Source organism: Podarcis melisellensis (assembly GCF_964234715.1).
Source record: "Podarcis melisellensis genome assembly, chromosome: 6".
Taxonomy (NCBI): domain Eukaryota; kingdom Metazoa; phylum Chordata; class Lepidosauria; order Squamata; family Lacertidae; genus Podarcis; species Podarcis melisellensis.
In genome coordinates, this window is record NC_138538.1 from 49,276,653 (window position 1) to 49,293,445 (window position 16,793).

General features: G+C 43.9%; 1 protein-coding gene and 1 long non-coding RNA gene across 13 annotated transcripts in view; one reads left to right on the forward strand and one right to left on the reverse strand.

Annotated features, from left to right (window-relative positions):
* PTPRF (protein tyrosine phosphatase receptor type F) overlaps window positions 1-16,793 on the forward strand; it is a 462,180-nt gene that overhangs the window by 395,587 nt on the left and 49,800 nt on the right. For 5 of the 12 annotated variants that reach the window (XM_081916183.1, XM_081916179.1, XM_081916184.1 and 2 more), the window contains 3 exons: window positions 2,428-2,733; window positions 5,550-5,743; window positions 13,947-13,973. In XM_081916183.1, coding sequence (XP_081772309.1) covers window positions 2,428-2,733; window positions 5,550-5,743; window positions 13,947-13,973 — 527 coding nt within the window. The remainder of the gene's footprint in view (window positions 1-2,427; window positions 2,734-5,549; window positions 5,744-13,946; window positions 13,974-16,793) is intronic. The other 7 variants (XM_081916185.1, XM_081916187.1, XM_081916181.1 and 4 more) reach the window with 3 other exon arrangements.
* LOC309372554 lies at window positions 11,063-12,978 on the reverse strand. Its single transcript, XR_014169555.1, has 3 exons — window positions 12,835-12,978; window positions 12,185-12,231; window positions 11,063-11,600 (listed from the first exon to the last, which is right to left on the reverse strand). It is a non-coding gene; the product is annotated as an uncharacterized lncRNA (long non-coding RNA).

Here is a 16,793-nt window from a genome sequence, read left to right on the forward strand (position 1 = left end):
GCCTCAAGACCAATTTCTGTTGAACATTTTTCTCATCTAGTCTTGCTTTTTTGCCATCACAGATTGCATGTGGAGGTGGTGAAGCATCTGAGTTTAACATAGGGCCATATGCTGATTTAGCAAACTACCAAGCTATATTTCTAAAGTTTTCCCAGTAGTATACTAAATGGTCTCTGGGGACAGAAGCAAGGGAGATCTCTCTGACACAGAACTCCCATGATACTGATCCTTCTCAGCAATGTTTCATACTATAAAAAGATAGGTGCTCTGGCTCCATCCCTGGCTATATCTCCTAGTTCCAGGTGTCTGTTCTTTAGCTTTTATGAAGGAATATAACTGCATATACTCCAGGCTAAACTATATATTACACTAGTCATAGTCACCCATGTGTCATGTTAGCCATTAGTCCCTTCCTCATGGAAGGACAGCTTAGCAGTGGGAAATGGATAGAGTAGGAGTAGCCAACACCATGCCTTTCAGATGCTTTGGGCCCAAACTCACATCAACCCCAGCCAGCATGACCAATGGTCAGGGATTATCAGAGTTGTAGTCCACAACATACAGAGGAGACCACATTGGACACAGTGCTTTACCTTTCAAGTTGTTTTCCCCACCCAACCCCAATGGAGTTCAAGGTTTGTGCTAGCAAGGTAAACACATTCAGTGAAACAGACAAGCGGTGGGGTGGAGTTTGAGGGAAAGACAGCTAACAAGGGAAGCAACTCAGGCAGGGCATGATTTTTGAGAACTTGGGATCCAAGGCTGCACCCTGGCTCAAATGAAAACTTGAAGCCATTTTTTTTCTGTTTTAGAAGAATAGTTTGCAAAGGCAGATATGGGGAATCCTGACCTTAATTGTTGAACAGCCCAAATAAGATGCTCCTCTAATCACACATAGGATCTATGTCCTTTGATACGTTATCTCTGGGGAAAGTGCTGCCGCTCCTAGCATTTTACTTGAGGATAATATCATGTTGAGAAGATCAGTCATCTGGTACTAAACATAGAAACATTGAAATTAGGTTACCCAGTGCTCATCACACAAGTAGCCATTCTCATAAGCATGATTTAGAGGCCCTTACATCTCCAGGGAGGGCATAACCTGAGAATAGTGAATGGGTTCATTTTGCCTCTGAGAATATTTGTGTGTGTCATGGTTCAAAATGTGTGGTGTGTGTGTGTGTGGTGTGCGTGTGCGCGTGCACGTGCATGTTGGTGTGCATTTCTTTCTCATGTACTTTTCCCATGTATTTTGCTTGTGTTGCTGTGTTTTATTTTGTCCTCTGATGTTAAGCTGCAGCTTATTATTGGCACTATTCAGGTGTGACTCTTACCCAGCCATCAGTAGATGTGGGAAATCACTGTGTCTCATGTTTTGATCCATTTATTATGCTTGCTGATAGTTCTTCTTCTTCTAGTTGCTGAGAGCTTTGTCAAGTGAGGCCTGTTCTCCAAAATCTCCAAATTCATTAGTAAAAGGATTGTTTCCAGTTAATTTAGGCTCTCTTCTTGTCTGCTTCTCATACCCCGTTTATCCTTCTTGGGTTATACCTATATTCACTTTGTCTACTTTCCTGTATTGCCTTGGCTTTCTTTCTTTACTCTCTACCTTTCAGTTCCACCTCAGCAGTGTTGTTTGTAGTACTTTTTTTACCTCTTTAGGAACCTTCCTCATAGCCTTAGGAGCCTCCAGTTCTGGGCCCTGCTCCCAGGTTTGGAGCAATATGTCAGATGCAAAGAATCCAATTTTCCAGGATTGCTTGCTTGCCAGTTAGTGTACAGTCAGATTGTCCTCAGAAGATGTATACTCCAATAGCCTTCCTCAGCTTGAGCATCATCAGGTTATTCAAGGAACAAAACAACACTGTCCTTACTTTTCTTCTTGGTTTCAATAATTTTCATACTTCAGATCCTTCCTTCTTGATTCCTGCTCTCCTATTCTCATCTGTTACTTATCCTATTCATCTCACATCTGTCTAAGTCTTGTACTTTCTAGTTCTCTCTTCTTTTTAGGCAACCTCTACAGAGGAGGCTAGGGGAGAATTAGCTGTGGGGTCTCAGAGCGGGTAATCTTCATAAAAGGGGATGGGGAGGGAAGAGAAGGAAAATAATAGATCAGGCTCAATTCAAATTAAAGGCCAGGCGGAATAGCATATCTGCTTGCCAGATGGAATAATACCACTTCTACTCCCCCCCCCCCACTGCACCCAGTTCTGGGGGTTCACCCAATCCCCCAGAGTAGTTGGTGGGGTGCACAGGTGAATGAGAGGGAATAGCCAGATGGCTATTCAATTGAATCGGGCCTAGTGGGTTTTGTTCTATGTTTATTGAGGCTCTGTTGGCTGGGTAAGAGCTCCCTGTAAAGTATGTATTTTGCCCAATCATTTCCCCTCATCTCCCCACTTGCTTCATTTTATTTATCCCTAGCCCCTTCTGCCCCACCCCAAGAGGTCGTGTGTGTAAGCACCAGCTCCACCTCTATCCGGGTAAGTTGGGTACCACCACCGGCTCAGAGCCGCAATGGAGTCATCACACAGTATTCTATCGCATACCAAGCGGTGGAAGGAGAGGACACCAGCAAGCGTGTGGTTGAGGGCATTGGACACGAGCATTCAAGCTGGGAGATCAACAGCCTGGAGAAATGGACAGAGTACAAAGTGTGGGTGAGGGCTCACACAGACGTGGGTCCTGGGCCAGAGAGCATCCCGGTCTGGGTTCGCACTGATGAAGACGGTAGGTTCCCGACCCATGACTGAAGGTAACAAGGGCTCTTTTGGGTCCTGCCAAAGGAATAGCATTTGTAGTGCTGTTCTCGGCTCTACAGAAAGGGGGGGGGGTCTAAATGTAGTCAATAAGAATGATGGGGTTAATATGTATGAAATATAATCAAAATGCCTGCTTCCTACATGAATCTGTTCCTCTTCTCTATCACATGGGCAAAGCAGCTCTCTTATCAAGGACATTCTGAAGCAAAAATTGCATTGTTATGGCTAGTCTGTCAGATATGTCATGCCAGCTTAAATCTCTTCTGTAGAAAGTGCCAGTCCTTGCACTGTCAGAAGGCGCTTCCCAGGCTGCATCCTTGCCTCAGAGACCAAAAAGGGCACAGAGAGACAAATAGAAAAAGGGAGCCACTCAGTAAACTGAGAGCAGGCATACTTCAGTTGTACCACCCATGTTGTGCCGTTGCTTGCACCACTGCAACCCTGTAAAGCCTTGCATAGCAATGTTCATTGCCTACTTCTGAAGCTTGCTTGCACATCTGTATGCCCTGCTGCCTGAATTGTTTGCTTCAGTTCTCATTTAGCAAAGCCTTAGCCGGAGGGACACTGCTACCCTAGAAATGTCGCAGCAAGCTCTCTGCATAAGTTTGAGGTCCGTACAGTTGGCTCTTCCAGCTAAGCTCTCTGTCAGGATTGGTTTTAAAACCTGATGCACTCATTTTTCATAGGTGGTAGCACAAAAAGGGGGTAAGAGTGCTTTTTGAATCTTGAAATATTACTGGTAGCTAATATACCCTCCTCATAATTGGGGTGACCTCCATTGACCCAACAATTCAGTCCCTTGGCAGTTGCTGTTAGCTTAAGACTCTGCCCTTTATCGGCAGGTATAGGTAAGTCTCGTGATTTCTGTGCCTTGACGGAACCGTCACAAGCACTTTCCCAGCCATGTCTAACTGTTGGAGCAGAAGGGGAGTGTTGTCCAGTTACTACACTGCAATGTAGTTTGCTTTCCACTTATTTTTCGGATGAGGAATAACCATCAGGGAAAGACACACCATTTTGCAGTTTATGGAGAAAGATGGAATGAGGTCCATGATCCCCTTTCTCATTCACCGATTAGGCTTGCCTCCTCCCCCTGCTAATATATGTATCTTTCCCCTCTGTGCTCCTCTTCAAGTAATTATCTGCAATTAAGAGTGAGATCTGTGGAAACAACCAGTTGCCAGAGGGTGAGCGGCTGCCTTGCCTGCCTGCCGAGTGTCTGCATAGAACAGTCCTTACAGGTTCCATCCAGTTCTCTGCCCCCAATTAACCTTGTTTTGCACTAGCAAATGGGACACAGTGTGTTTACAGGGGCTGTGGATTTGCCCTGCAATAACAGAATTCTGGTCTTACTTTTTTCAAGCAAATTCTGAGTAGCAATACAGCAAGGATACTCTCTGGAGGGAACACTGCTCTCAGAGATCATTCTATAAGCTGAATGGCTAGCCAAGAATATGACTCTCCTAGGACTGCCTTCCTCCCTCATTACCAGCCTCCCACTTTAGGCTATAGAGCAGCTGACCTTAAAGCAATTTTAATAAATTTAATAAATTTTCATCAGTGGCAGCATTTGGACACAGTAAATCATTGATTTCAGTCCAGTTTCAGGCCCAGACTTTACACCAAAAAGCACCTTAGTCCCCCTGGTTGATGACATTTGTTGGGAAACAGATGGGGGGAGTGTAACCCTGCTTGTTCTCCTTGATCTTTTGGTAGCTTTTGATACCTTTGACCGTGGTATTCTTCTGGAGCAACTCCAGGGTTTGGAGGCACTGTATTACAGTAGTTCCACGTCTACCCTTGGAGCTGTTTCCAAAAAGTAGTTATGGGGTAGCTATTGCTCTGCATCATGGGAGCTCCTGGAAGGAGCAGGCTGGGAGTACTCTTGGATCCAAGATATTCAATGGAAGCTCAGGTGGCATTAGTGGCTAGGAAGACCTATTTCCAACTATATCTGGTTTGCCAGCTACAGCCCCTTTTGTGCAGAGATTACTTGGCTACTGTACTCTGTGCTCTGGTGACTTCCAGATTTGATTATTGCTATGCTGGGCTGCCCTTGAAGACTACTTAGAAACTTCAAATGCAGCAGCCAGGTGGGGTTCCATTTCGAAATCACATAATCCCTGTTTTAAAACAGTTGCCAATTCATTTCCAGGGACAAGGTGCTCATATTAGTGTCTAAGGCCCTAAATGTTGGGCCCCAATTATCTGAAAGACTGATTTCCCTACATACCATTTCAGGTGCTAAGATCAGCATAGGGAGCCCTCTTGGTAGTTCCACCACTCTCAGAAATTTGGACTTATTAGTGACCTTGGTGAGAGTCTTCTCCGTGGCTGCCTCTACACTGTGTAATTCCCTTTTCACTAGATTGTGTCTAGCACTTCCATTGTATAGCTCTCATTATGGAATCTAATAAATAATTAAAAATCCCCACAGCTAGGGGTTGTGGTTTGTTTTTTCCATTCACTAATAAGGAGGTATGAAGTGGATGCTCCTGGCATATTCATGGTAAATCATTAACTATGTTCCCATTGTGCCTGTAATATGTCCACTCATTGATATGTATGTATTGGGTTGTGTGGGTACTAGTAATCTAGACAAAGCTTTGCATCTCCTTATGCCATGCCTTGAATAGCAGGACAGCTTAGTCCAGCAGTACAATCATGGATATTTACCATTCACTCTACTGTGAATTCTGCTTTGTAATCTGGGGTGATGTGTGCCTCCTCCACCCCAGAAGCAATGCTGTTGTCTCTGATGAAATTTTCTCATGTGCCTTCCAGTGCCCAGTGCTCCACCTCGGAAAGTGGAGGTAGAATCAGTGAACTCCACAACCATTCGTGTTACCTGGAAGTCACCTATCTCTAACAAGCAGCATGGCCAGATCCGAGGCTACCAAGTCATCTGTGTGAAGCTGGAGAATAATGAGCCAGTTGGGTTGCCTATCATGAAAGACGTCATGGTAGCAGAGTCCCAGGTATATCCTGGTATGAGTGGGATGGATGGATGGATGCATGCATGGACAGACAGATAAATAATATATTTTGGAGAAGGCTCTGTATTTGCTTTGTCATGGGCTTTTTCACTTTATATGGTTAGAGAGAAAGAGAGCTATATTATGGCAAAGAACATGCATTTTCTTTGTTACAGGCTTCCTTACTATAGTTGAGAGCCTAAAACAAATTTTGGGAGAGAACGATGTGAAAAGGGTTGAGATGGAATGAACTGGGAGTATCAGGGAGCAGGACAAGGCAGACGTTTCTGGGACATCTACAGTTGCAGTCTAGGTGTGATCATTTGTGAGCTAGACTGTTTGAATGGCACCCAATAGGACTATTGGAGAGCTATGTTGACTAATTAACAGTTGACTAATTAACAATGGCGTAGCGTGGGGGGTGCAGGGGGGGCCAGCCGCACCGGGCGCAACATCTGGGGGTTAGGGGGCGCAAATCCACAGGTTAGGGGGCACAAATCCACGAGTTAGGGGGCGCAAATTACTTGCCTTGCCCCGGGTGCTGACAACCCACGCTACGCCACTGCTAATTAATATATCTCATTAATACAACACTTGATTCATTTGCATCTTTCTCAGCAGGGAGTAAAACATAGCCAACCCCCCAACACACATACAACCACTACCCACCCCACATACAACCCAAACCCACCCCAACAAGGAGTGGGGGGGGGGGGAATAAAGTGAGACAAAGACCTGCTAGCTTAGACCATCATGATTCCTACAGACTTTGTCGGATTTTTGTATTTGTGAAGCAGCCCAATGTCTCTTCCAGTTTCCTCAAAGTTGTCCTTTAGGCTGGTGAAATTAATCATCAACTTGCTGCAGTGTTCTTTTGGTCTTTGGGGTTAAAGATTTGGTCCCAAGTAAACTATGCTGTTAATCTCCTCTAAATGAAATAATTTGATTGCATTTGCTTTTTGAACTGGGGGGAGGGGTTCCTCTGTTAGAGAGAAAATGAACCTTCCTGGGCATTAAGAACAGATTTCACCACTGTTCTTTTAGAACACTAAGTTTGCAAGTGCATGTTCCATGGTCTCCTGTCCTTCATGGGCATGTCTCTGCATTATGGCAGAGATCAGAGGCTAGCTAATGTCCCTTCACACCTGTCCTTTGAAAGGTAGAAATGCAGTATAGTAGTCTGCTGCCATATCTTGCTGAATTCCTAGATTCTTCCTATCCTACTTCCCTTCCAGGGTAAATTTATATAGAAAGGGGTTCCATAGGTTCAGTTGACCTTGCTGAAGGTGGGAACTGAGACCTTATGATGGGGAAACATTTCCTTGTGCCCCCTCCATACCTCTTTTGTTCCCTACCTATGGCTACAGTGCTAAGTGCTTTTATCATGCACATTTTATTGATTCTGATATTCCTCAGCCATGTGACTGGGAGCGAGTCCCAACAGAGTTAAGAACCAATTATGTAATATTTCTGAGCCTGGCAGGTTAGACTGCCACCTCATCCCACTCCACCACTGCCTTCCACTTGGACCTTGGAGACAGAGGCAGGGAATCTTCAGACCACCTGGGAGGTTTGCTTGCCAGGCTGCTTTGGGTAAAGAATGCCCTTTCCCACTCCTCCCCTTTCCCCTTCAACTGCCCACCCATCCGTCATATTAGTTGAAACCAGGAGGACTGCCTTACCATATACACACTTTCCTGCTTCCTGGAATTACCTAACACAAAAGCCAAATAGGCCATATAAACCTGCTGTCTCTTAGCTTTGCTACACAGTCTGAGTAACTCATTGCTCAGATGCAGACCAAGTTGGATTTGACCATTCCTGCTTCCCTGCTTGCCTCTAGCCCTGGCATTGCTTCATTCTGATTTACTTCCTGATGCCATGCTTCATTTATTTCTTATGTGATCATCCAGTTTCCGGCTGAGATGCTTCACAGTATTTTGTAGAGCTCATGCCTTAGGCCAATCCTGGCTCAGTTCATCCTTGGATTGGATCTGGGCTGTTTTCACACCTTGTACTTTGATACTGTGTGGTATCAAATAAGGCATCTAACGGTAGAGTCTCTTCTCAGACTGTCTGATTTGCAGCCACAGGCTTCCTTCCTTATGGAAATGTTCACACATAGAGGCATAGAGACAAAGACTATATAGATGGAACAAATAAACTTGGTCAGTTTATTCAGATGACTATAGGAAAATGAAGCTAATGTCTGCCATTTCTTACAATCCCATACATATTTAGGATTATGTATTAAAATTATATATGGGAGCTTTCAGGAAGCAATAATCAGTTTAGAGAACAAGATTTCCTAGCCCTCGTATATGTAGTTAAGGAGAAATATGAATGTGTAAAGGTAAAGGGACCCCTGACCATTAGGTCCAGTCGTGGCAGACTCTGGGGTTGCGGCGCTCATCTAGCTTTACTGGCCGAGGGAGCCGGCGTACAGCATGACTAAGCCGCTTCTGGCAAACCAGAGCAGCACACGGAAACACCGTTTACCTTCCCACCGGAGCAGTACCTATTTATCTACTTGCACTTTGACGTGCTTTCGAACTGCTAGGTTGGCAGGAGCTGGGACCGAGCAACGGGAGCTCACCCCGTCACAGGGATTCGAACTGCCGACCTTCTGATCGGCAAGTCCTAGGCTCTGTGGTTTAACCCACAGCGCCACCTGCGTTCCCATGAATGTGTAGGAAGCATCTGAAATTGACCCATCAATTAGAAAAGAGTGGATTGTCTTCCAGTACTTAGAGTTACTGTTTTGAAGTCAGGTTACACCCTCCTCCCTATTGTGTTTAGCATCTCACAATTAATTTAAACCACAAGAATAATCTAGGTACAATAATTTGGTACAAAATCCATTTGGGTGTTACTATGTCTTTAGATCCTTAGGTCGCTGGTTCGTTTCTAGTTTGAAGGACCAAAGGGACGTGGGTGGCGCTGTGAGTTAAACCACAGAGCCTAGGACTTGCCGATCAGAAGGTTGGCGGTTCGAATCCCCACGACGGGGTGAGCTCCCGTTGCTCGGTTCCTGCTCCTGCCCACCAACAGGATGCTGGTCTAGATGGGCCATGTTAAAAAGTTGCAAGCCTTCAGAATAGAATAAGAGCATAGGCAGCTGTCTTATACTTATATCACATCCACACTGTATGTTTAAAGCACATGGTGTCTCTCCCCCCGCCCCCCCAAAAGAATTCTGGGAACTGTAGTTTGAATTTTTGCTCTATGAGGGATAAACTACAATTCCCAGAATACTTTGGGGGAAGCCCTGTGCTTTAAATTCATGTTGTGGATGAGTCAAATCCAGTGGTCCATCTAGCTCAGCAGTCTCTGACATCAGCTTGAGATAGCACAAGCACATAAATATGTCTTTAGAACTAGCCATCTCCACACCAAAGAACAAGAAGAATAGCAACCTCTCCTCTGAGACGAGGATTCTGTAACCACTTAAGTTGGCTTTATTAGCAAAATCCACATGATATCCATTGGTAAAAAACAAACAAAAAAACCCGACACCTGAAGTGAAGAATTATTGTGCATTCAGCAGGCGTGTGTATGTGCTTCTAGGGCAAATCTTCACTACAATGACAGTTCACACGCAGGGGAAATAAATGTCAGGGTAGGGCTAGTCCAAGTAATCCATATCACAGCTCTCTCCCCCAGAACTGCAGACATGGTCAGAGAGACAGTGGCTATAGAGAGTCATGATGAAGACTAAAATGAAATGCTGTAAGGGCATTGCAGCCAGCATAAATACCAGCTGCCAGTGTTAGCTCTGCTTGTATTGGTTCTGGTGCTTCCAAGCAGTGGCAGCAGCTGAATCTTTTTTATTAAGGCCGCTGCCTTCCTAAAACCCATTTATCTTACTCAGCAACGCTAAATACTTAAGAAGCAATTGGGCTGGTTTAGCAGAGAAATGTTTTTATCTGCAGGTGACTGTTTCATAAATTCAGACATTTGGCTGGAGCAGATTTCAGAGAGATGCTCCTTCTGTGGAGGTTCCTCTGATCTGTGAGGAGATTAGAGTCTGGTGAAGATGTCAGGGTAAACACTACATTTAAATAAACTGTTAAGATTGAATGGGTGCCACCAGGATGCTGGTCTGCTTCACATATTTCTGCTTTGCCCTTCAGGGAAATTGTGGAGTTCTCCTGCAGTTTGGAGCATTTTGCTCATTTGCACAGTCTGCTTTCACGGTCTGCTTATTGATATTGGCTTGGATGTCATATTTTCAATACATTTTATATATGCAAAATCTATCATCATTCTGGTATAATAATCATTGTTATCATTATCACCTCACTTTTCAGGAAACATTAGATGTAGCTTACAAAAATAAGTAGTAAAATAATACAATCTAAAAGAAATACATAAAATATTAAAATTAGCAGGAATAAAACATAGGAATTAAACAACAGCAGTCCATAAAGGCTCTAGAAGAAACAGATATTTCTTCCTTTATTTAAACAATTTATACCCCATTTTTAAGCTTCACAAAGGGCCCCCGGACATAATAAAAAATACAAGCACTGATGAATAATAAAACAGAATATAGAACAGCAAGGATAAAAACCCTCAAATCAAGCTAAAAGCTTGGTGAAGCAAAAAAAAATATGTAACTCTCGAAAACTCCATTCAGGCTTCTTGGGGAAGGAATTGTACAGCTTGGGCACCACAACCAAGAAGCCCCTGTCCCAAAAAAGTCCTTAAAAAGCCAATGCAATTCTGGGCTGCATCAATAGGAGTATAGCATCTAGATCAAGGGAAGTAATAGTGCCACTGTATTCTGCTCTGGTCAGACCTCACTTGGAGTACTGTGTCCAGTTCTGGGCACCACAGTTCAAGAAGGACACTGACAAACTGGAACGTGTCCAGAGGAGGGCAACCAAAATGGTCCAAGGCCTGGAAACGATGCCTTATGAGGAATGGCTAAGGGAGCTGGGCATGTTTAGCCTGGAGAAGAGGAGGTTAAGGGGTGATATGATAGCCATGTTCAAATATATAAAAGGATGTCACATAGAGGAGGGAGAAAGGTTGTTTTCTGCTGCTCCAGAGAAGCGGACACGGAGCAACAGTTCCAAACTACAAGAAAGAAGATTCCACCTAAACATTAGGAAGAACTTCCTGACAGTAAGAGCTGTTCGACAGTGGAATTTGCTGCCAAGGAGTGTGGTGGAGTCTCCTTCTTTGGAGGTCTTTAAGCAGAGGCTTGACAACCATATGTCAGGAGTGCTCTGATGGTGTTTCCTGCTTGGCAGGGGGTTGGACTCGATGGCCCTTGTGGTCTCTTCCAACTCTATGATTCTATGATTCACTTCCCAGTCAGCTGGATGTCCCCAAACAGCAGGATATGGAGCAGGGCTTTGAATGAAGAGTGTAATGGGCCAGCAGCCCTTAGAAACAAAATATTGTGTGTGTGTTTTTCCTTTTTCAATAAAAGCTTAAAACGCTTGGAAGGCAGAAATCTCTTTCTAGTACCAAATTCTGTACAACTTCAAAGCATGAGGGAAATCAATCGAATGCACACAGGCTTGGATATAGTCTACTGCTTTTGTTTATAATATTTCTAACCCACTCTTCATCACAATGGATCCCAGAGTGGGGTGAAAACGAACATTCATATTGATAGAATAGTTCTGAGCAGGCAGCTGAGAAATGTAATTATTAATTAGCTTGAGAGAAAGCAAGTTTAATACAGATAGAGGAGCTCACATTCTGATATACACAGAGCAAGTTAAGGCACCTTTGCAATCTCACCTGCAGATGGCTGAGCAAGAAACCAGCCTTTGATGTAGCACACTGTAACCTCATAGGTTGCAACATTCTTGAGCAGTGATCAGCTGTGCATATTTTCATGTTCCTGTGAACAGACAGGATAGACGTTCATATCATTGTCTTGAATAATTGTGCCATTTTGTGTCTCGTTCATCCTAGGAGAATACCTTCTCCTTTGCACTGTTACGTGCTGTCAAACTGTCATGCATGAACATTGTGATCAAGGATGTCTTCCCAACACCTTGCTCCCCCAGGAAGACCAGTTTGAATTTCTGTTGTGGGTTCCCAAACTCTTCTCCTGTAGACAAAGTGCCTAGCTCCAGTGTGGGCTGGAATTGAAACATACCACTGATTTTTCTGTTTGATATTCAGTGTGTGTTCTTCCCTATCTCCTCCTTTCTTTTATTAATTCTCCATCCTCTGAATCCCCCTTTGCATAGGTGTTGCCTAAGCATTTATAAAACATGGTTTGATTGTATTACTTTACTTGGGCCTGCGCCTCTGCTCTCACTGCTTGCCAGCCTTGTCTACATGTCACCCCTCCAAATCCCCAGCCCTCTTCCACTTTACACCTCAACCCCGCAAACCTCACCCAAAGCCTCTTCCCTTTACACTTCACCACTGGTAGGGTGAAATGAAGTAAATGAAGAGGAGAAAGTCTTTTCTCACCTTAGCACTCCTGCCCTGCTGCAAATTTCCTTTTAATTGTCCCACCACTGTCACTCAGAGAGAGAAAAAGAAATTGCATTTTAAAATGCAGGCTTTTTCTCTCCTTCCCGCAGCAACAGCCTCCCAGCAGAACAGCAGGCAGGCAAGAGGGGAAGGCAGACCAAGCAAGCAGCATGGGTGGCCCAAGTGAGCCGCACAGCAGCAGAAAGGTCAGTGTTGGACATTTGGCTCTGCTGCTGCTTCCTGCCTCATTGTCCTCCAATGCTGGACCAAAACTGTGGTTGCTGGGCAACTGCCCTGCCCTGCCCTGGCTGTTTCTCTGTGACTTGTCTGTCCACAACCCACACCACTTGCCTGGACCACCTGCCACCCGTGTCACTCACCTGCCTGTCTGGGCTGCCTGCCTGCTGTTCCGTCATCACTCTGCAGTTGGTCACACCAACTGCAGTGTGACAACATTATTACAATCTTAATACATACCAAGAAAAACTGAAGTTCAATAAAACACAATGACACACATTTTGAAAATGCCATTGTTGGGAATGGAAGTGGGCAGTGATTGAGATAGTGGCAGTACATTTTGTGAACTGGAGGAAGCAGAATTGAGGGGAGGGGGAGTTTCCAAAGCAGGGCTGTGGACATGTACAGACCTGTGGCTCTCTTGATTACTTCTATGGGACATCATGTCTTTGCAGCAGTTTCAGGTATTTCTTCCTACAATAGCTTTTGCTGCTGGCTGGTGCCTTAGTAGCCGTGGATCTCACTTGTTTTGAAGAGCTTGTTTCTGCGTTTTGCTGCCAAACTCATTTGCTACAGAGCAAGTTGCAGCAAAGAGCTCCTCTGTCCAGACAGTTCAGTAGTATGAGATCACTTGCCTGCCTGGAGTGGGGTGGATGCGAATCCTTGTGAGCCTTCCTTCAGAACCCGAGCATGTTGCTTTGGAAGGCAAAGAGATGAGTAAATGAGATGTGCACCATAAATCTGCTTGCTTTGTAAGATGCACTTTAGGTAAATGCACTCTTTGCAACAATTTAAGTAACTCTGCTTGATGCAAGAAACTTAGAAATTGATTACACTGATGATCATGCTGCTTCTCTGGCTGGTTTTTGAGGAAGCTTATCTCAGTATACAGGTATTGCTTATCTTAACAGGGAGGGTTACAGGAGTCTGAGAATTATGGTTGAAAGGGTTCAGCTGGTGGAAGGGGGGGGGGCAAGTATTGCCCTGAAGCTTTGGGAGGTCATTTTTCCTGATTTGGTTTGAGTCTCTTGGCTTGTGCTGTCTCATCAGAGGCTCTGGAGCCCAGCCACAGCATTTCACAAAGACATTTCTATGTCCTATTTCCACTAGGATCATTCACTACAGGAGGAACATACTATTTTCACATGTGTTTCTCCTTGTTACTGTTAATTCCTTTATTGCTAACAGTAGCAATATGTTGTTTCTAAAGCTGGTGTCCAGAGCTAGCATATGTACCTACATAATGTAACATATCAAACTCCCAGGTTAGTGTGTATAGGATTGCAGCCTTAGATAGTCTGCAGTTTGAAGAGGGGGGTTGTTTCTGTAGTTCTCGGGGGGGGGGCGGAGAGAAAAAGAGCTACAATTCTTTGTGTGAGAGAGGTGTTTGTGGAAGAAAGCAGTAGATACACTTGGGGGTCGAGATAGTGCCAAATCTCGTGTGTGTGCTTGCATGTGTTAATAATCCATAGTTTGTCATCACAGTTCCCTTACTCTTTCCTCCTTCCTGTCCCCCCATCAGTTAAGGTTTAAGGACGCTATTGACCACGTAAGTACCATTTGTTAGAGTGTTTGCTTGGATCAGATGGGTCTGAGGATCATTTTGTGAAATCTGTGTGCATAGTGCTGTCAAAACACCCCTGTCAATCCTCAGATGGTTCTAGGGAGTTGCTCTGTGGAGCTTCCACCAGCCACAAATCCTGAGCAAATTGGCATTTAGATTGCTGCTAAATGCAGAAAAGCAATTGACATTTTTCATAATCTGTATTTCCAGCTTGTTGCAATGCAATTTCAGGCAGATGCGGGGGGAGCAGCCCACTTTCTACAGTCTTTGGTCCAGCTCGTTACATGGCAGAGTCAGATCTGTAATCTTTAAACCTCATTGATCCCAGTCGTGAAAAATACCCTGTTCTCTCAGCTGTGACCTTTGGTTGAAACAGAAGCTGTAATAAGAACACAGTCACATTCAAACAGTTAAATTCAATTTTTCCAAGTAATTTTGAGATATAAATTTGGAGGAACAAGCTTGAAAATTACCTTTGGAGAAAGAGAGATTAAGTTACATACCCTGCTGTGGCTTCCCTCGTCTCTTAGCAGAAGGACTTTGCTTAGAAGGGGTTTGCAGCGACAGCCCTATGTATGGTATCTCTCATTCCACCTTCTTTCTTTCCTCTCTCCCCCTAACTTGCTTTGTTCTAGTGGCATGCTCTTCCCTGTGTGAGAATTACTCTCCTGTGTGGACTGTGGTGATGACTACATCTTTTCGTAGCCTTTGTGTTGTGTATTTGAGTATCTCCCTCTATATCAATTTATTGCCATTGATTGATTTTGCTCTCTCATACAACTCCAGGGGGAAAAGGAAATCTTACTTGAGCTCTGATTTTGGTGTCATTCTGATTTCTGTTTGCTAATTTGGGTTTGCAAATGAAAGCAATGAAGGAATAATCTGGGTTAGGTGGCTGAATCCTGTAACTTACCTGGGCTGCCAGTGAGAAAAAGCCTATTCACATTTGTTTGTTTGTTTGTTTTATTCAAGTAATTAACAATTACATGACAGCCAAAAACAAAGCACCCTGACAAACCAAGGTTCTAGGAAGAGATTGTGCTCTATCTATCCATCACAATACAGATTTATTCCTGGTTATATCACATTTTTATTTTTGTGCATTAACAGTCATTCCTTCATGCATAGGGTTAATGGTTGAAATTCTACTAGAAAACTGCTAGAGGTTGTTTTTGAGCAGGTCTTTCTCTGTGGAGTCCTTCACAAGGGCCCATATTTGCTAATAGAATGTAGAAGGTTTGAGAGAGCTGGAGTAAGCTTATGGTTACAAAGCCAACCCCGTCAAGTGATCCAGTGAGATAGTTCAAGGTCCTACTGCTACTTGCCTCTGCTGGTGTCTCTAGCCTGCACAGCTGGGGACAATACCATTGAGAAGGTAACAGATCCTGTGGCCTATAGATCCTGTGGCCTTTGTTTTGTGTAGAATTTTATGCTTGCTCTCTCGCCTTACATTTTTCCTGATGTATGTAGCATGGGTAGTTTATTTTTAAGAAGCACGACTCTTGAATACCGTGGTTGGTGAGCATGTTATGGCAAGTGGCAGATCTACTAGCTATATTGCTGCTCATCCCAGGGCCTTCTGCTGGAAGAGACGAGTGGTCTGCTTCTGTTCTGTTATATGTACTGAAGTTAACACTTTAACTGAGATGGAAGGGCTGCTACTTTCTTCTTACAATAGGTTTACAACCAGTCCTTTTCATCTTTTGCCCATGTATCTGTGGGGTAAATGGCAGCACTATGAACAGAGAAGACTGCTCAATGCCCTTATTACATGACTGCGTAGCAGTTTGCCCTGCCAGGTATAGCAAAAGAATGTGCTTGTTTGTGGCCTGTTGATATGAGGAAGCACTTTGTCTCCAATAAGCATCTCATGACAATTAAAATTCAATATATGATGCTGCTGGAAGGTGCTGTTCGTAAGTGAAAATAAGACACCTTGCCAGGCTCAGAGACTAAAAGACAAGACAACAAGGGAAGGCAAGTGGAGGGAAGTTTTAAATGTTTGATTTTTATATATGCTGTAGGCCATTTAGAGGTGGATGGGGTATTATTATTATTATTATTATTATTATTATTATTATTATTATTATTATTAGTCTGTCAGTACCAGAACAAAAAGAGATTAATTGTTAACAGACATTTACTTCCAGTTAGCACCAGCTTGATCTTCCCTTTCTGGCAGTCTTGCCGGGATGGAAATGGTGAAACTACTCAGTAGCCCTTGGTTGTCCTTTTACCAGTAACAAGTTCACTTGGGGTAGAAGTTGTGGGAAAGTTGTTCTTCCCTTCCCACTTCAGTTTGCTGTATTTTGTTGGGTCCCTGTTTCTTGCAGTGAACTTCCTTGGCTATCCAGAATTATATGCTGGGCAATTTGTCTAGAAATTGGGCTGCAACTAACGACTGCTGCAATTGCATTGGCAGTTGCAAGTGTTGAGTTTGACAAGCTGCTCCAGACAAACCAACCCTTTCATCCCATGTTGGACCTAGGAAAAAATGTGTGGATTTGTTCACGTGATTTAGTGAAAATGGGTGCTTTCTGGCAAAGGGAGGTGCACAGGAAACACAACAAAAGTAGCCTATGACAAAACATACCCTGGCTTACTTCACAGAGGCCACTGGATTGCATCAACCAACCTAGGAACATGTTTTCTCAATGCAACTTTCACTTGTCACCAGTGATGCGAGAGATGGAGGCCCTGTATCCAAAGTAATCTCATTAAAAAATTAATATAACTTTAGGGTCAGTTTTCCTTCTTGTGTGTTTTGAAGCTAAATGGGTCAAATATCCAAAGAACAGAAATGCT